General features: G+C 37.7%; 1 protein-coding gene across 1 annotated transcript in view; it reads right to left on the bottom strand.

Moving 5' to 3' along the window:
• Positions 1–1,352, bottom strand: part of LOC137195114 (CXADR-like membrane protein) — a 99,337-nt gene extending 97,985 nt beyond the window's left edge. The window contains exon 1 of the mRNA XM_067607189.1: positions 827–1,352. Within this exon, the coding sequence (XP_067463290.1) occupies positions 827–860 (34 nt within the window). The 5' untranslated portion in view covers positions 861–1,352. The remainder of the gene's footprint in view (positions 1–826) is intronic.
• Positions 1,353–21,776: the final 20,424 nt, after the last annotated feature.

Genomic DNA, 21,776 nt, shown 5'->3' with positions numbered 1-21,776 from the left:
GAATGAAGGTGGAATTCCTTTTCAGAAACACAAAGCTGAATGTCAGCAGTAATTCCAGTTTCTGCTTTGAGCACATCGTTGCCACAATGAAAATAAATAACAGAAATACTACAATCATTATGTTTAACAATCAGCCTGGTATTACCTTACATGAGCTTAAAGTGCCTGGACAACAGTGAGACTTTTGGTAATATATTTCCATTTTAATAATAATGTACTTTTTATTTGGAACTACAAAATACACAATCAATACTCCAATGACATTTCTATAGTAACTTTTATTGTGGCTATGCACTAGGTGGTGAGCTTTTGATACCTCCTCTTTTTATGCAAGTACAACAATGTCATCACCATCATATTTCTATAATATTCATATAATAACGATATGTGGACTCCTCAATAGTGAGTTTACAGTGACTTTATTGTACTTAGTGGCATCAATAATAATAAATGGTTTGGATTTTATGAGTAAGCCAGCACTGCATTTTTTCTCCTATCCTATGCATCATGTTGGGTCTGTGGTATATGCACATTACTCTTTGAAACAGAACCAAAAACTGAAAAACTGACAACTAGTCAGCCACACCAACGCAACTCATGTACTCAAAGTTTTCTCCAAATAAAAATCTAAAAATCTGTCCGACAGTAAACACCACAATAAAAACGTGAAGCACTGCCGAGTCTGACCGTTAATGCCACGCAAACCCACACACACACACACACACACACACACACACACACACACACACACACACACAAACACACACACGCAGTCCACATAAAATCGGTGATCACAACTGCAGCCGGGAACGTGCATTTAACTTACCCAAGAGCAGAGTGATGAAAGGAGAAGCAGACATCCCGGCATCCAGCAAGGACAAATCCCAGCAAGAGAAAAGAGTGTATCAAGAATTTCTCTGTGACTGACTGGATCGACTTTACAGTAACTACAGTGTGACCTGACTGAGGAGTGAAGAGTACCGCATGTCTCCAGCACGCCGCGCAACCTACAGCGTCAGCATCCTCATTCATTCAAGCGCAGCAGCATCTTCCTGCTTTATCACACTGATCACCAGTAAAGGGATTCTTCTCCTTGAGCTCCCCCACAGTTAGGGTGCGGGGTGTTTCCCTGATGTACGTGAGTCCATACGCAGCCTCTCTCTTTCCGTCTTACCCTGTGCTCCTCTGCATGGAAATCAAGAGGAGGTGCAACAAAGGTGTGCGTGTAGCAGTCAGTAAAAGGGGGACCTCTACAGTTATAATGGGCGTATACCTACGTTACATGATACGGACTGTACTACTGCATCCCGACACTGGCATCCTCCTACGGGACAAATACATTGTCCTGCCCCTCTGTCTCTTATGTTCCGATATTATGACGTATTTTATACGATTATTATACAAATAGGTGGCATTACAATATCTAGAGGTCATAAATGAAACCGTTTTTATTATGATATGAAATCACTATAACCAATAATATTTGCCCTTTAGACTTAATTTATACCCCAAACTACAACTTTAAAAGAATCAAACAATCTCTGTAGTAATCCGACTATTACACATGAATAGAGAAAAATGTCAAAAGGTAAATAATTACTATAATCCGTCGTCCCTACAGGCACAATGTATATGTGATCTATAAGAGATGCGTAGTAATAGATCTGAAATGAAATGAAATATAGCATACATTAAGTCCCTATAGGAATATTAGAAATAAATATTCTATATTATTTTTCTGGCTTGTTTCTCATAGTTTCCCAATAGAATTAGTGTGTCAGTCAGGACCTGTACAATCAATGTGATGGAGCTGAGAGAATATGCTATTATATATAGTAATGAAAGATAAGAAACAATGTGAATCATAATGGCCATTAAAAATCTTAACTCTTTACAAATGCCAGACCAAGAACTTAAACCTACTCCTGAAGAATGTCCTTGAAAATATTGTATTAATGCAATGAACAATGACATCTCACTCCTGACAAATTAAACCATTTTACAAGGAGATTATAGTCATTCAACAAAAATGAGCATTGCAATTTCTTGAAATTTGAGTAAAATATAGTTCAGTATGCATTTTTCCTGGTTGTGGACCGCTGGCAAATGGCTTATTTTTGTATATAACCTTTTCTCTGACTTTAAGTTCACCAGAGAAGGATATTCTTAAAGTGTGTCCCTTATCTCTGTTTTTATGAATTTGTGGTGCATGACACAGAGTGCAGTCAGCCAGACAACCCTGTTTCTTTCCCTTTAAAGGCACTGCATTCTGTACCATGAAGAAGTGACAGTGTTGTGATGGAAGAAAACCGTCTGGGAGCTTTTCCACCAAAAGGAAACTAACTTATGTGCAAATATGGCACTTTAAATGAGCATCCATGCGTAGATGGTCTTACAGACTGCAAAATGTTGCATCTTATTGTTTTTGTGTGTGTGTGTGTGTGTGTGTGTGTGTGTGTGTGTGTGTGTGTGGTGGGAGGGGGGTCTTTTTTGCAATCTTTGTAATTACAAATGTGACCCTATTACTGTGATGCCAATTCACAGGGTTATTATGAGATGACCTCTGTCTGATAATATTTCATATGTCATTTACAGTAGAATTTTGACGTGCAATTCACATGACAAAGATGATATGTGACAATCCTGTCCTTTGTGAACAAAGTGGAAGGAGGAAATCTCCCTGTGCCTCAGTTGTTCTAATTAGAGGAATTCTGTTTAAGTCTCCGTGCAAAATGGATAAAATTTCCATTTATTAATCTCTTGATTGGTGTGTGGGTTGGTTCTGACTATGTGAAATAAAATCCTTTTTTGCATCCAGATCTAACACTGTGTCTGGTTGGGATAGCAGCACTAGCAGCAAAAAGTAACTATAGATTCTAAATTTTAAACCGCATTTTGGAAGATTGTGGCTTATTAACATTACATCATTCATCATCAAGAGGTTTTAGAAAGGTTTTGCTTTACATAGACACATTTAAAGTGAAACCTAGGAAGCTGATTAGAAATGTGGGAATGAGAATAAGCTGAACACCATGCAGTCTGATTGACCAAACAATAATTTCTGAGTAGCTTCCAAGGCTTTAATCAAAGATCTTCAGTCACAAACAATGGGGAGGCTGGTAAGAGTTACTGCTGTGCCAATCTCTGAATCCCAGAGGTGCAGCTGCGTATGACTGGATCTGAAACTTCTCACACCCCCAGCCACTGCACTCACTGGGCGTTCAGATGGGAGCAAGTGCATTTGCTATTTAAACAACAGAATGCTGGATGGGAAAATGACCACTGTGTCGGTCTTAAAGTAGCAAAGATGCTTGCGTCGCGCTTGGCACCACTTTGCGCTTGGCGTAAGATAGGTCCTATAGGTAAATGGTAAACTGCAGATCAAATTGATTCAAATTGCATAAAGGAAATGGTGTGACAAAAAAGTACATTGTGTGAGCAGAGTTTGTGGTGCCTGGAGCTGTATTGTGGGTCTCAGGTCTCACACACCCGCACTGTCTCACCAAGGCTATGAGAGAGTTGTCATGATGTTATGGGAGAAAAAGGATTTGAGTGTTGCCAAACCAGTCAAGACACTGAGGAAGTAATAGATTCTGAGTTTTAAATGATTAACATAAATAAAAACAGCTCTGTGTGTCCATTTTGCTTCCTTTCTCACTCATTTGTTCCTTTCTCTTCTTCTTTATGTTCTTATTAGACTTCTTCCTCTTCCTCTTCTTCTTCTTGCCATCTTCTGAGGTTGAGGAGGATGAGGAGTCTGAGGTAGAGTCGGTAGAGGACGAGTAACTTTACCCAGACAAATCAGAAGCTGACTTGAAAGAGGCCTCAGGGGATGGCTCATCATTTCTTGTGTTGGTATTTCTTGATGCTGTACAAAGACAACACAATGAAACACTGACCACAATAGACAGTTGAGAGACATTTTAAAATAAGCCTTTAGGCAGTTTAGACGTGGATTGTGCAAAAGGGGGTGCAGCTCACTATTAGGAAAGTGTCCCTGATGTTTAGGACACAAAGTGTACACATCTACTATATGTAACAAAGTATAATTACATCATACTCTGTATATTGGTAAAAAAAAAAAAAACCTCTTTGATCATGTCTTCCTGACATGTTATTTTCAGTTTGGCCAGCTCCAGCTCATATTTGTGCTTTTAGAAACTGAGTTCGGCAGTGTGATTTGACAAACATGGTGTCAAATTGGAAAGAATCTCTACTTTTGGAGCTTTTTAAGGAGCTGATGATTTTGTTTACTTGTAACACATTAGTTTCTACCAGCTCAAGTAAACAAAATCATCAGCTCCTTAAAAAGCTCCAAAAGTAGAGATGCTTTCCAATTTGACACCATGTTTGTCAAATCACACAAAGATATATAGATACTCCCCCTGATGACTGGAAATGTGCCATTGTCATGCCTATTTTTAAATCTGGAGACCGCCTTGAAGCCAGTAACTACAGACCAATAAGTATACTGCCAGTAGTCTCAAAGGTTGCTGAGAAAGTTGTCATTAAACAACTGACAACATTTCTTAATACAAGCACTTTTGGTCTACATTGTATGCAATTTGGCTTTAGAGCAAATCATTCAAGTTCAAATTAAATCAAGACTTGACAAAGGAGGAGTAGTTGGTGCTGTATTTTTAGATCTGCGTAAAGCGTTCAACACAGTCAATCATGATGTTTTAATATCAAAACTCTCTAAATTTAACTTCTCATCTGGAGCACTGGCATGGATGTCTTCATATTTATCCCATAGGAGACAATGTGTTAAAGTTGGTGACACACTGTCCAGTAACATGAAGTGAACAATGGATGTTCCACAAGGGTCAGTGTTAGGTCCCCTATTATTTAGCCTTTATATTAATGATCTCCCTCAACAGTGTCATGATACAGAACTACAAATGTATGCAGATGACACCGTTGTGTACATAAACAGCTGAGTTAGCTGCTGCTAAGCTAACAATTGCATTGGAAAGGATCACACATTGGCTTGATCAATCATGTCTGAGTCTAAATGTAAACAAGACAAAGGGTATGTTTTTCTCTAAGACTATGGTACAATCTCCTAATGCTGATATTTTCATAAAAGGTGAAAAAATTGACAAAGTTACTGATTTTAAATATCTTGGTGTGACACTGGATCCAAATTTGAACTTTAAGAAACATGTTGAAAAAATGGTTAAAACTATAAAGCACAACTTGGCAAATTTTAGAGATATTAGAAACTGTCTCTCTTTGGACGCAGCCAAGATATTTATACATGCTATGATTCTTTCCTGTATGTCTTATTGCATCACATGTTGGGGGCATGCTGGAGAAACTGCAGTAAAAAACCTCTTGAGTCCTTATACAAACAAACTCTGGACAAAAAGTCAATGCATTTCCATCACTGTAGGGTACTGGAGAAATACAATTTACTGAGCTTTGAGAATTTTGGATTATTCTCAAATTTGTGCCTAGTTTATAAAATTTTAAATGGTTTGGCCCCTCCTGCACTATGTGATTTTGTGTACACGCGCTCAGTAAGTTCTATTAGATCCTCCAGAATATCCTCTATAATAAATAAATAAATAAAAAACTTGCCAAAAGAGTCATCCTCTGACTCTTGTCAATCGTTTTTTTCCAGGCCCAAATTGGGTTTGAACTTGACTTCAGAGTACTGACATATCTGCCTTCTGCATTCTGCATGCAGAAGCATGTTCATCACACAATGTGTGTGTTATGCCATCAGCCGCTTGCATAAACTGAACTTCCGGTTTTACCATTTGCCTTCAAAATAAAAGCTCTTAAATGAAGGATCTGATATGCAGCACAACATAAAGCATACAGTATCATACTACTAGGGGCATCTAATTTAAATATTTTATGTAAATACATATGTAGATTGGAAACAAAAGAGATTACAACAGGCATTACAATGAGGGCATTTCAAGTTCCAATTCAACGTTATTTGTCCATAGCTGCCAACATTGAACTTCCCTCCCACACACACACAACCTAGAGGCTTACTTTTCATAACAGTGTATTGGGATACTTGGAGTGCAACTGTGATTTCTGTTGTTGAGCTGGTCTTATTTAAGCTACAGTAGAAGGCCAATTTCCATTTCAAACTTTTAAATAAATGGACCATCCTAAAAGCAAAATGATTATTGTTTCATTTAGCCTACAAGCAGTCATCATAATATATATGTAATTGTCAACTTCCTCCTGTAGAATGGATCTTGATGATTGTCCCACTTTTTACAGCATGTCTTTAGCCCACATATTTATGGAATAAAACAATAATATACTCTTTGTGTTTATATTTACATGGGAAATGTGTGAGGGAACGTGCAATGTGACACTTGTAACTATTATGAATGAAAATTTCTATAATAGCTCTGAAAGCTGCGAAAAGCTATCAACTGCTAATAAATGCATAATGAAGTCCTTATAGCCTTAATAAATCAACAAAAAAAAGTTTAGTAATAATGACAGAATAGGTTGTTATTATTAAGACTCAATAAATGAGTTTGTAATGCTACTATAAATAATTATTTAATAATAATTTAATAATTATTATTATTGATAATTAATTATTAAAGAAAACTTATTATATTAAAGAATATATTAAAGAAACTCATAAGGCTTTTATTAATGTTCTTAAGCAGTCTGTTAACATGTTTCTTATAAGTGCTTATAAATATTAAGGATGTGCATAGGGCCTAGTATTTGTATTTGTATCTGTATTTGTTGAGGCAGCAAAATTATTTGTATTTGTATTTGTATTCGAATGAAAGTGGAAAGAGGCTTAAAAATCCTGTTTTTATTTTTGTTTTTATTACTCTTTTAATTTTAGAAAATTAAGGTGTTGCAAGAAGTGTTCATGAATAAACTACCTTACGAAGGAGGTCCCCACACCGGGTCTAGAACTGGAGTCTCCCAGATCATACACAACTGTGCTGACTACTGAGCTAAATCTTTACTCATCACCTCATTGCAGACAGACCTCTACCTATTTATACACCCATAACACAGAGACAGCACACCATGTAATGTGTAGAGAAGAGCTTCAAAGGCAATTATTGCTTTGCACTTTTCATTTATTGCCTATTTTTTACAACATAACTTTGAGGAAAGGAGAAGGGGTTAAAAAAAGGTTATGGAAAGTCCCTTGGGAGCACTTTGTGTGCGTCAGTAGCTCAGCTTTATCTCTGGGGAACACCCCCAACTCCATGAGTGATGTCCAAATTAGGAAATGTGTGTCATGTAGCAGGTTGATGTGACTCCCCTCATTGAGACCTACTGATAGACATAACAGTGGAGCAGAAGAGAGAGACTGAGATAGTTATGTAACCAACCTGCATGCTGGTATGTGACAAATTTTTTTTTTCTTACCGAAAACAATAAACGTATCTATAATAGCAATTATTAACACGTATATAGGCTATAATATAAAGGCCTTATTACCTATTGACTAATGCTTATTACAAGGACCTTATTATAAAGCATTACCCATTTTCATTGTTTTGTCTCTACTCCAGTCTACTCCAGTTGATCTGAAACAATGACCATGAAATAAGCATGCTGACTTTCAGCTTTGAGTGTGTTTATTCACAGGCAGCTGTGGATCAGAGGTAGAGCAGGTCGTCCACCAATCAGAAGATTGGCCGTGCAATTCCTGGCTCCTCCAGTCCGCATGAAGTGTCCTTGGGTAAGATACTGAACCCCAAAATGCTCCCGAAGACTGTGCCACTGGCATGTGAGTGTGTGTATATTCGATTAGAAACTCCTGCTGATGAACAGGTTGGCACCTTGCATGGCAGCCTCTGCCATCAGCATATGAATATGTGTGAATGGGTGAATGTTGGCATATACAGTGAAATGCTTTGAGTGGTCGAAAAACTAGAAAGGGACTATATAAATGCAGCTCATTTAACATTTATATTGGGTGAACAGTGTGAAAACTGTAGGCACGGGCCCTCCATTTTAAGACAATGTATACAGAGAAAGAATACATTTTTATGACAAAATCAGACGTTTCAGCAAGTGGCCCTGTAGTAAATATGACAGGAGGAAAGGAGGAAATCAGGTGACGATATTATAGAGCAATAGAGTGCGCATAAGGACAAGGTCAGCGTGGATGGATCAGTTAACAAACATACTTTAGCATGGGAGCTGTTTGATTGCTGTTTCCAACTACAAGTCAACATTGTTTTTCTTTTTAAATCATGACAGCGATTGTTTCATAACCTTAACTAAGTACTTATTTAAAGACAAACCATGATCTTTCCCTAAACCTAATCAAGTGATTTTTGTGCCTTAACCTAACAAGACCTTAACCATAGCATTGTCACATCATAGAACATATTTATTTTTCAACAGTGATTTGTAACAGTTTTGGAAGGCACAGATCAGAAAACGATTATATAAGTCATTCTACAGTTTATGGACCAATTAAGTATTTTGTCATTTCATCTGGAGGACTTGTTTGACCAAACAGAGAAATGTTCTTGTCTGTCATTGTCAGTCACCTGACTTCAAACCAAAGGAACAAGTTATTTGCTGAAGACCAGACTGAAGACAAAAAGCTTCCAAAACAGTCACAAGGTGAGGGGGTGGGTTGTGAGTTTCAGTTTTTTTACTGCAAAGGATCTGACTTCAAATATTTAATGTCATGGCATTATTTTATTTTGGCTTGTTAAATATAGTTTGATCCCCAAAAACCATGGGTTCATATGGAAGGATCTATAGTTCTTACAATGTTTATCTGCTGCACATGTAAGCACCCTCATATTAAATCTGGCAATCAGCACTTCCTCATTAACCTCATGGTCGTGATTTCATTCTTATTCATTTGTGCATACATAGAGAGCAAAAAGAACTACAATGTGGATGATGACTACAGAGGGCTCTGCATGTATTTGATCTAATATTAATCTTGAAATGATATATATTAAAATGGTTGGTCAGTAGAAACATCAACGCTGACTCTTTGCTCACAGCAAATAACAAAGACAAAAGGCGTCTACATGATCAAATTTATATTGACTGTGAAAATCCTTCTAAAATAGCAGGGAGCGGAACAGACAGGCTCATTAAAAATGTATCAAGGGTAGAGCAGCCCCTGTGTTTCTCCTTGCTCAGGGATTCTTCATAGCTCAATAAGGAACATATCATCACATCCAACAATGCCTTTCATTCTCTACTTAATTTCTAACTGCTTTAAGGATACATTGTGCCAGCTACTTTTTTTATATCCAACAAGTCCCACACAAACACGTAGACACTGTCCACCTGTAGGCCATCACTCTTTTAAAATGCATTTTTTAAGCATGTGTATACTTTTCAGCTGGCTTCCACCACTGGAACAAGTGACCTGACTGAAAATGTTCCAACGTGTCATCAATTAGTTATTCAGGTTTCAGTTGAAGGTCTCGTGAAGAAAAATTGATAATCAGAACGTTCAATCAAAGCAGTGCCACTCTTCTGATGCTGAACTGCTGGACAAATCTGGCAAAAGGTCATAACATCCACACTCATATTATCAAACATCAGTGGCATCAGGATTGGAAAAATAGTCATTCTATCAAACTCATTCTCAAGTTCCTCTCTATGTTTGGTGCGGTGTGTGGTGTGGGTTGGACTGTTAAATTACACGTAGGTCTGCAAAGCGATGAGTGTGTCACACTTTAGACGAACTATAAATCTTTCCAAAAGCACACTCAGTTCCAGGTTTGATAAGGATGACCCACTCAATGTAGTCAAGTCTACATAAGCCATGTGGTACAAGACAGCTCCTCTGTTAACACTTTGCTCCTTATCCCTGAGGTTACACTGGCAGGGATAACCTGCAGCCTGCACCAGATGTGCAATGCATATATGTCATCTGCCCGTGAAATTATTTGTATTTGTATTCGAATGAAAGTGGAAAGAGGCTTAAAAATCCTGTATTTATTTTTCTTATGCTTTTCATTTTAGAAAATTAAGGTATTGTAATAAGTGTTCATGAATAAACTACTTTACGAAGGAGGTCCCCACACCGGGTCTAGAACTGGAGTCTCCCAGATCATACACAACTGTGCTGACTACTGAGCTAAATCTTTACTCATCACCTCATTGCAGACAGACCTCTACCTATTTATACACCCATAACACAGAGACAGCACACCATGTAATGTGTAGAGAAGAGCTTCAAAGGCAATTATTGCTTTGCACTTTTCATTTATTGCCTATTTTTTACAACATAACTTCGAGGAAAGGAGAAGGGGACCAACAGGTTATAGAAAGTCCCTTGGGAGCACTTTGCGTTTGTCAGCTGCTCAGCTTTATCTCCGGTCTCATGAAGAAACCTTATTTAAAAATGACCTTATTGAAAAATCTTGGCCCTGGACTTGTCAGTGCTGGTGAATGTCTTTGAAAAGATGTCTAAGTAAACTGTTAAGTGGCTGAAAAATCATAAGCAACAAAATGTGCAGTTGACAACTAAATTGTATTTGCATTACATGAATATGAATTTTATGCATAAAGTGGAAAATTAACACTGCAGTGTGAAATGATTAATGGCTCATGTTTATCCTCTTCCATGTCTCTCCAAATAGACAGTTTGTCCACCGTATAGGGCCAAATCCACAAAGAATGGATTGCGCCTGCTAATGGTATCGTGAATTGCACAGCATTTGCACCTGCCATCTACCCCTGTTAACAAAAGATTTTGCTCTAATGATATGATGGCGCAAACAAGCCCATAAAGTTTTGCCCTTGTTTCGCATGTCATTGAGTGGGCAGAGCAGTTTCCAGTGTTTCAGGCTTTTCTCCACATTTCAGCACACATATTGGTCCATAATGAAAACTGCAGAGAGCACAAAAACCTCAAATTGCATGTCTTTAATTAGCAGAGGTGCACACACAGAGCTCTCCACAATCACAAACAAACTTTCATATATTTTGCTTATTTTACTTCTCTACTATTTTGCATCTGTAACATAATCTACTAAAATATCCATCAAAATAGGTTACAGCTATAAGGCAGATCTCAAACATGTTGTGGATCTCACATTAATGTTGTTCAGTTATCATTGAATGTATCCAGGATTTCGCAGAAGCACCAGTACTGATGTTGTGTTTGTTGCCCACAGCTGGCTGTAGCATCACATAGCAGATGAAACAATGAGTGTGTCTCCAAACTGATAAAGAGGCTGTGTACATTTACGCACACAGCACAGCAGCACAGCAGCACAGCAGCACAGCAGCAATAACTTCATAAACACCGGATCATCAGGATCTGATGGTAATTAATGTTCTGTGTTATGCACATCTACACAGATCAGTTGTTACACACAGATTCCAACTTTATATGGTGGGACTGTTTGTAATAAAGCAGTCCTTACAGATCAGTCCTGAGCTCCATCAGAGCTGTCAGGACATCTTTATTTTTAAGTAGCTGAAAGTCCAAGATAAGCCTACCACCCCATACCCCCGCCCTCCCCCGATGTCTGACAGAAGATTTCAACCTTGATATCATTGAATATCAATTCAATACCATTCAAGCCTCAGCAGCTTGAAGATTTGAAGAGAGAGAGAGAAACAGATAGAGAGAGTAAGTGAGGAGCGAGTGTGCACCAACTCTGATAACTCCAGCCTAACTGCATATGGCATTAGCACTGGTCTTTGTGAATTAGACTGTTTTTGCAACAACGCTTATTTGCATAGAAAGGGGCAATTTTGCACTGATGTATGAATATTACCTAATTTACATACATGCATACATGTCTATTTTTGTCTCATTTGCACAGGTTTAGCAGCCACAAAAACTACACAGTCCTTTAGTGGATTTGGCCCATAGTGTCTATAGTATAATAAAAGACACATAACTTGAACACACAATGAAAAGAGAGTAATGTTTCTGAGTGATGTCTGAATTGCCTGACTGAATTTTCTGCTTTACACTTCAAATTCTTAACTATTAATAACAGTTGATTTTTCAGAGATGATTGTGTGATGTTGACAAGTTTTGATTGGAGACTTGTTTTTCCACTGTGAGAGCTGATATGGCTCTGGGGCATCTGTTCAAAACCGCACGTTACATTTAGTCTAATGGGTGTGAAAACTGGCATAATGTTATTTTTACACCTTCTGAGTTAAATTAATAAGGACTTTTTTGCTGTGCATAACACTTGTGCTTCTTTTATGTTTCTTTCATGTACACCAACCACACTAAGCACTCCACACTTTCCCCTCCCTCCTAGAAGTGCTGCAAGCTGCTCATTATAAGGAAGCAACTTGCAGGATAACCACAGCTCTCCACTGAACTACAAGATGACTCATCTGTTGAGGAGCTGTCACTGCTTTATGTCCTCCTGTGTGGAGCCTCCAGTTCAATCAGTTGAGAAGCTGCATTATGCTAAGATGCAAATCACGGTCCATCTCCCAAAGCTTTAATCAGGGTTCGACACATGACTTGCAAAAAACAGACTGCTAGCTGGCTATCAGGGAACAACTGAAAGATTACTGGAAACATATGTTACTATTTGTGCTTCATTTTTGGATACATCTGACATGAATGTATTTTGGTGGCAGTGGAGAGGTGCACTGTAGCAGGTCTCCTTACTGTGGATACTATGGATAGTACAAACTGTTAGCAGGTGTTAGCTGCTCGGATGCTCAGTCTGGCTAAAGCCTCATGTTAGAGATTGCAGTGTAGCACGCAGGTGACATCAGCCTGACTATTATCATAACTAACTATCTGTAGTGTAGATCCTGGCTTAATCACTGTTTGGGAAACCAACTCATAATGTGAGTTAGGCTATGTGTGTGTTACTGGATAAAGTCGCTTTAACAATGCCTCCACACTGTCTTTGTTTAAGTTGAGACATGTCGGCATATTAATCATATCATTTGCAATTAATTTAATATAGTTTCAGCTGTCAGGTTTACATCCTGTGGAGTTCAGTTGTAAATTTAAAAAATGTCTATCTACATTTATGATAGAAATATTTAATAATCATGTTATATTGTTGTTATTGGTTTTGGGATTCATTCATCTGTTACTGTCTGAGTTATGTCTCATCTGACATGATTTTATTGAGCTTACTAAAAGTTGTTCACAGCACAGAGAGATGCAACAGACTTAAATAAAACAGCAACATAATGTTTGCTCTGCCAATGTTGTTCTCAATGGGGTGTTGATGAGCTGTTTTATGGGAGCGCTTTCAATAATGTGCAGTTTGCAGGTGAAGCAAGAGAAGAAAATAAATAGCATGTGAGAAAGGGAGAGATAGATGTATTTCATAATGCATAAGTGAAGCACAAAACCAAGAAATGATAAATAAAGTACATCATTATCTGTCTGCTGAAGTTGATGACTCACTACTTCTCCAACTTTTTTAGATGAAATCAGAGCAGCAGAGTAAACATGATAAATCCACAGTGAATCCTCTAGCAGCGCTGCCTCTCCCATGCTCCAAATGATAAATATTTTTCCACACAAGCCGCATTTTGCATGGTCTTCTCAAAATTATGATATATTGTCCATGCTAGCCTGCTAGCCCTGCATCCCATCGTTGCTGAGTGTGCAGCATAATTGCACCTCCTTCTACAGATACTATAACAACACAAACTAACAACAAACACAGCAAATCCTTTCAGGCGAGAAAACCAAATGCACCACATTATTTCACACACAACAGAATCAGCAGAGATTACAACATAAGCACAAAAAAGAAGTTAAGGAAAGCCAGAATCACAAACCATAGCAGCCTATGACCTGACTCTGGGACAGCTGTTCACAAATAACTGACTCTTAAATTAATTATGATGAGTGTGGTCCTAGTACAGGTCAGTAGAATGATTACAGAGTACACTGTTTCATGGGAGGATTTGATATATATTTAAAGGAAAAACCTTAGACAAATTGAAAACTGAAACAAAAAAGTACCCAGACCACCAGGATGCGAAAGAAGATGCTGCTGATTTGTGGTCATATCATCCAGCAGTTTACTCAGGAGCACTGAGATGAGTTGTAAGGGAATATAAAGAGAAGCATGTGATATTGGCTGAATATAAAGGACACCAGTTGGGGCTCAAAGTGCAGAAATCTATACCTAAGACAGCAGATTAATTAATTACATAACGGCATACTCACTGTATTATCAGCATGGCTAGTTATGCACTGTCCACAGTTCCTGGGGCGTTTCTTTTTGCATAAGTCCATTGTTTGCTGATACACTGCAGTTACTCTTTTAGCATATGAATGTTGGTACAATACACTGAACTGCTGAGTGTGCCATTTCAAGCCAAATGGGTCAGCCATTAGTGTATGAGATTTACGATTGGGTTGGGAATTGGGTGTAGAGTGTGGGAGCAAAAGAGACGCCAAACCAAAGTACAGATGTGGTTATCATTTTAGTGCAGGTGACGTAACAGATGAGACACTTTGAAGAGATCATCTGAGATACAAGGATGTCACAGGCCAAGCTGTAACCACACACACTCTGAGATCACCAGGGCTCCAAAATGAGCTTTCTTTCTTGTGAAATACAGAATAGTTTTTTACCACTTTAGGCTCTAGAAAATATTCTAATGGAATAATCTGAAAAAGACAATCACTCTTGAATTGAACTGCTGACAACTCAGATATATAAGTATGATGAGGGGTTGCAGTAGACATGGGTTTTTGTTAAGATGTCACAAGCCCAAAAAGTTGGTAATCAGTGGTTCAGATCTGGTCTCCATGTAAAGGTGTGTCTAGCAGAGTCATTACATCCTGGTAAGTGAAATGTAATTGTTACTGGTATAATGGCAGAAACTACAATAATAAGGAAATTAAATAGAATTTCTGTTAATTAGTCAAGTTTAGGTCATGTTGAAACGACACACCCAATGGAATTAAAGCCACAAGAACCCTGGTTATGTTTCAAGTGCAAGGAGAATAAAACCAGCCTCTTCATTAAAGTCAGAAAACATGGATTCCTTATTCCCTCTATGTAGGCTACATGTCTCTTAGTGACTCTCAGTATGGCTTGCACATGACCATACACAGGGCAACTGTGACTTGATTTATTATAGGTTGTTTTTATCACAGCTGACTGACACAGGTTGTTATTTTTCAGTCATGTCTTCTCCAGTTTGGAATGACAGGCACAGAAACAAACACATTTGTTACAGTCTGCAAGTTTGTCTTCAGAAGAAAGCCCGTCCTCAGACATCCAATGTTTTATTACTGAATACAGCCATATATAATACAGCCCAGGGACTTTCTTTCTCCCTCAGCTTAGATTATTTTCCCTGTGTTATGAAATGGACAACTTCAAAAGCCTTGCTGCTTTGGCCTGCCCCCCTCTGCCCCAACCCACCTCCCCCCACCAATTATTCATGAAGGTCTTCTTGTGTAAAAGAGGAATGCACAGAGGGAGTTTGCAACTTATTATCATGACCTGATTAAAGCTAAGTAGAGTGTGGCAACAGTGCAGTACAGTCAGTCCATTGTCAAAGTTGATAGCCAGAATGAACAAGAAAGAAAAAAGCTCAAGTAATGTGGCTAAAGAACACAATGCCCTCTGATCAGTTTTTAAAATGGTCAAAAAAGGATAAAGTTTTGTTTGAACTCGCTGTGACTACACTTGCAGTATATTCTATACAGTATGCTAGGAGCTCTAGTATTTGAATTTGTTATGTTGTTTATTTCCTGTCAACTCTGTCTCCAAGAAATTACGTTTATACTAATTTGCAGCAGGAAATACATTTTGAAAGGAATGTACAGTAATACCATCCAGATCAATAATATAATGAGGAATAATGTTTATTAACATATCTGGCAAGTCAAAAGATATTGACCCAAGTAAAACTCAAGTATACTATAATGAAGTATACATAAGTGTCAATAAGTGCATTTGAAACACATTATCATTTTTGAGGCTAAAATTACTAATTGTTTCACTGTTCTACTTTAAAGTGTGGTATTCCTCTCATAGTACATCAGTCTACTTAAAATAAGTATATTAATAAGCAATAATACTTCAAATGTACATTTATGCATTTTCCTACACTACAAAAAAATGCATAGCAGTGTACAATTACTATATTGTTTTGATGAAGTAGTACCATTAAGAAGTATGCTTAATGGATTGACCCATGAAATTCACTTTTGTCACACTTTTTGATATATATTTTTTAATATATTTTTAATACAATTTTACTGTAGTATTCAATCACACTTAAAATAACTATACTAATAGCTAATAGTACTTCAATATGAAGTTAGTCTATTCTTCCAAAGTACAATAAAATAACAATACAAAATAGTATACCATTAGTATATTATTTTTAGTACAAAACCAAGAACAAGATCATGGTCTTGGACAAGACATGTCAACTTGACATTTAATCAAAAACAAGATCCTTCGCTGTGCTTAACCAACCATAACCACACACAGGACTTAGGATGTGGACCCTGGTCTCTGGTCCTTGGTGCTTTGTAAACTCACCATCCACCTCTTCAGCTAGTAAACATAGCACTCCCTTCAATATGTTTTTTAGTAGTGTTTGTAGGAGACTGAGTTTCAGTTACAGTGATGCTGGATAAAAATGTTTCAGCTCACTACAAGCAAGAGTTTCTTTCTAGACATGCAACTTTTCACAGAAGTAGAGGTCCATCAAAGAATATCTCCACCAACATAGCATCAGTAGAGCAGAATGAGGTGCCGCTATATGATTAAAGAGCATTACTCACTTCACTCACTCCTTAAACCTTGATAACTTGATTTTACTATGTTCTTTCATTCTCTATAGCTCTCTCAGCTTCAAAGAATCAGTTCAGGCATCTTCTAACACAGCTGTCAAAAGTCATTTTTGAGAACAGTGTAGAAGCAAACAATGTAGGCTGAGAAACAGTGAAGACCAGAAAATGAACACTCGAACAAACCTTATCGATAAATGGCAAACTGCAGCAACTGTTTTGATTTTTCTTCATACCTGGACAAATGAGATGACTCTATACCAACTGTATGAGATTTTTCTTTTTAAGTAGTTTTTTTTGCAGAAAACCTCAGAGGCAGTGAAAGGGTTTGAGAATTAATTTAGATTCTCACTAACAAGGCATCCAGTTTTCATCCTCCTTTATATAGCCCTTGCAAATAGCAATGCCCTTCTAGACCTCCGGTCATTTTATATTCAGGCACTGCTGCAGCCAACTTTCACCTGACACTCTGATATCAAACTATTAAGCCAGATAGGATTATAGATTTTACAGATGAAAACATGATTCATTCCACTGGGTAATCAATACAACATGAACAAACAGGAATATTGACAGCCATAACACAAGCATGCTGATTAGTCCAAATAAATGTTGTCTGTGTGGCTGATGTGTGATTTTAGCTTTTTAGATATGAAGCACCTCATGGACTTGGCTTGCACAATCACTCATTCACATTTAACAGGCTGCTGAATATGCCCCTATATTATTATTATTAAGGCCCAAGCACGTAAGTGCCAGGAGCCCAACGGTCCTTACTTACAACAGGAAGTCAGCCTTATATGACAACCATAGTCCAATTTACATGAAATTTACATGGTGCAGTCTACACATGATATACAGCAACATGACGTATAATTAGTGGGTGTTCTCTAGCATCACATAGTGGACACAGGAAGTGATATTTAACTCAGTCGTGCAACGTCTGATATTCATGACAATGCATATGCATTTCAGTGGACTTCCACTAAATATGTGGCTGCATTAATGACCCTCTTGTGTAGCACCACCTAATGGCAACAGGATATTTGGTCCTATGTAATAAAAATCATCCGATTCACATGAAATTTGCAATGTGTGGTCTACACTTGTCTAGCACCACATATTGCAAACAGGAAGTGGCATTTAACTTGTTCGTGCAATGTCTGATAAGAGCCCAATCCAGAGAGGCTGGGCAAGATGGCAGCCAGTGTGTATATTCTGCTTTGAGCTCCAAAAGAGTTCTGAGTACCAATTGCTGTAACTAAAGAAAAAAGCCCCAAAATGTCAACCTAAAGGACTGGCATTTGTGAGGAAAGTACGATAAAGACACTAGTGTAATACAGAGTTATCATTTTCAATGAAATACAAGGTTTCATGACTGCAACTAAGTTTAGCTAACCCCCACTTCAAGTCCTAACCCCCAAAAAATCTGTCCAAGCAGCCAAGAGGAGAAAGTATCCAATGCAGATATATTGAAAGCCATCCAGGAGTTGTCAACAAAACTGCAGAAGATGCAAAGAAGCAAGTCTTAGAAATCTTTGGTAGAACTGCTCCAGATGAGATAAACAAACTTGGTTTTCTTATTGATACTGTACACCAGATCGGACGCCTCAGGGAAGATAGGCGCTGCTCACGTCTAGTCATAATACAGTTCACCATGAGCACCTTCAAGCAGAAAATCCGGAAGGCTTCAATGAGCGCCACAGTGATGAACTAGAAGAAGCTTCGACTAGCGGAGGATTTGACATATTGGGAGAGACAGAGTCGGAAAAAACTTTGGCCACTTGTTGACCAAGTGCGCAAGGAGGGGAAGAAAACTACATGGCATGGTCCTGATGCAATCATCGACAGAATAAGAGTTGCTGCATATACAATCAAAGACACTGTATAAGTATCACTTGACTCTGATCCTCCTAGCTTATACTTTCTTAAAATATGGACTAATGATAATAGGTTGGTTAAGTAGATCGACTAATGATAAGAGATTGGCTTAAGTGGCTTAAGTCATTGGCCCTGCTGTACTCACTATTATAAACATGTTCCTCACCTCTGGTTATGTCCGTGATCGGTGTAAGACAGCCAGTGTCCAGCCACTTCTAAAAAAACCTGGCCTTCATCCAGCTGTTTTAAACAATTTCAGACCCATCTCAAAATTACCTTTCATTTCCAAAATACTGGAAAAAAAATGTTGCTGAGCAGCTTCTCCAAGTTATGGAAAGAAATATTATCTTTGATAAATTTCAGTCTGGTTTTCGTCAAAACCATAGTACTGAAACTGCTCTGTTACGAGTCATGAATGACATCCTCATGCAGGCTGATAAGGGGGAACTCTCCATCTTGGTCATACTTGACTTGAGTGCTGCCTTTGACACCATTGATCACTCATCCGATTAGAATGGTTTATGTCATATTTGTCAAATAGAAGTTTTTCTGTCTCTATAGGTAACTATGTGTCCTCATCCACTCCGCTGCTATATTGGGTGCCCCAGGGGTCAATACTTGGTCCGATTCTTTTCTCTTTGTATATGCTGCCCTTGGGCCAGATTTGGTTATATATCCTATCATTGTTATGCAGATGACACTCAGCTTTATTTTTCTGTAAAACCAGATGATTTTAGCAACCTAAACACTCTCCACAGCTGTTTAGCTGCAATAAAGGACTGGATGTCTGTCAACTTTCTTCAGTTGAATTCCGACAAAACTGAGCTTCTCATTTTTGGCCCCGAAAATACTGCTAAAGGCATCATTCAGCATATTGGCCCACTTGCCCCCTATGTCAAAACTAACGCCAGGAATCTTGGCGTTATATTTGACACTAAATTGAAATTTGAACACTATGCCAATAAAATGGTTCAATCCTGCTTTTTTCAACATTGCAAAAATCAGACCATTACTGTCAGCCTCTGACCTAGAGCATATCATTCATGCCTTCATTTTTTCCCGTCTCGATTACTGTAACTCCCTTTTCATTTGCCTTAGACAAGCTGACCTGTTGCGTCTTCAGCTTGTACAAAATGCAGCAGCTAGGCTATTAACTAGAACTGGCCGCAGATCCCACATCACTCCTGTTTTAGCCTCACTGCATTGGCTGCCAGTGAAGTTCAGGATTGATTTCAAGATTCTCTTAATCAGTTATAAGGCCTATATATAGCTCCTGCATATATATCCGAGCTACAAAGCCCGTATGCTACCATGCAGTCACTTAGGTCCTCCAACCAAAACCTGTTGGCTGTACCACATGCCAAACTAAAAACCAAAGGCGACTGTGGTTTTGCTGCCCTGGCACCCAGACTTTGGAACAATCTCCCCACTTCCATCAGATCAGCTGAATCTGTTGACTGTTTCAAAAAACACCTAAAAACCTACTTTTTTAGGCTTTCTCATAACATTTCATAAATTCAAGTGTGTGCTCTGGGTGATGACTGTATACTTGCTGTTTTTGTATGTGTGAGATGTCTGTATGTGTTCTTGAATGTGTCTTTCATGGTTTTTGTGTCCTATTTTCTTTGTGTCCCAATGTCACTGTAAAGTACTTTGTAACCTGTGTTAAAAAAGGTGCTATATAAATAAAGTTTTACTTACTTACTTAAGTGGAATGTATTAGACTAGTTAATTAGATATTGAATTAATGGCCAATATGCAGTCCATTTGCAGTTAATAAGGTTATGTTCTGGTACTAGTACTCAAAACCTGAAGAGGTTCTACTTCTCAATATTCCTTGAGGAAGTTACATAGTAAGCCTATTCTATTTCAAGGTTTATATTTGTTTTAGTTCTCCAGACACTGTGCTCTCTTATTATTGTAAATGACTGACTTTAAGTTTAACTCATTGAAAATTATTTCTCTCAATGTTAGGGGATTTCAGGATAGTATTAAAAGCAAAGCATATTTCTCTTTAGGAAAACTGATGCAAACATTTTTTTTTTTTTTTTTACAAGAAACTCGTTCTTGCAATATAGACAGTTAATTTTGAAAAGGTCAATGGAGGGACCAGATATATTATTCTCATGCCTCTCAGCACTAGGAAATATTTTAGAACATTTAAAATCTGAAGATGGAAGATATAACTGTTATAAAGCCAGACAACTCTCTTTTCAAACTCTGTAATGTATATGGTAGGGATGTGCAAAGAGCCCAGTATTTGTATTTGTATCTGTATTTGTTGAGGCAGCAAAATTATTTGTATTTGTATTTATATTCGAATAAAAGTGGAAAGAGGCTTAAAAATCCTGTTTTTGTTTTTATTACGCTTATAATTTTAGAAAATTAAAGATGAAAATTAAAGTGATATCCAAATTAAGAAATATGTGTCATGTAGCAGGTGGATGTGACTCCCCTGATTGAGATCTGCAGATAGACGTAACAGTGGAGCAGAGGAGAGACACTGAGATAGCAACTATAACTGACCTGCTCGCTGGTATTTGACATGTTTTGTTTTTTTCTTCCCAAAAACAAATAATTAAAAAAAATATTTGTATGAAACAAATATTCGTAAAAAACCCACTGTTTGTGCTTTGCCGAAGAACACATTTGTATTCGGGCACACCCCTAGTATATGGTCACAATGGGGCAGCCCAGGCAACAATTATGTTTGCTCAAATTTATTCAAAGATAAAGGATTTGCAAGATAAATATAAAGATGCATATTTGATTATAGGTGGGGATTTTAATGATGCTCCGAATCATTTGATAGATATAATACCGGAAAGAATGTCTCAAAACTCACAATTTAAAGCCACAGTATATCTAAGTGAGAAGTTGACAGTGACAGATGCATGGTTTTTAACCCAAGTTGTAAAGAGTTTACTTGGTGTAATGCTAGGTGTACACAACCATCTAGGATAGATTTATGGTTAACTTCTAATCTTGCCTGCAATATATCTCTGAAGTTACACATTGCTATGCTCCACTATCAGACTACAAGATGATTTCTATACATTTAATTGGTTCCAAAGAGAGTAATAATAAACTACGTGGATATTGGAAGCTAAATAAAAACTTACTTAAAGACAAAACCTTTCAAGATTCATTAAAAAAATGGCACAAAATATTTTTAGAAAAA

This window comes from Thunnus thynnus, chromosome 13 (genome assembly GCF_963924715.1).
Source record: "Thunnus thynnus chromosome 13, fThuThy2.1, whole genome shotgun sequence".
NCBI classification, from domain to species: Eukaryota; Metazoa; Chordata; class Actinopteri; order Scombriformes; family Scombridae; genus Thunnus; species Thunnus thynnus.
The sequence above is the reverse complement of the archived record's forward strand: the minus strand, read 5'-3'. Positions and strand labels throughout refer to the sequence as shown.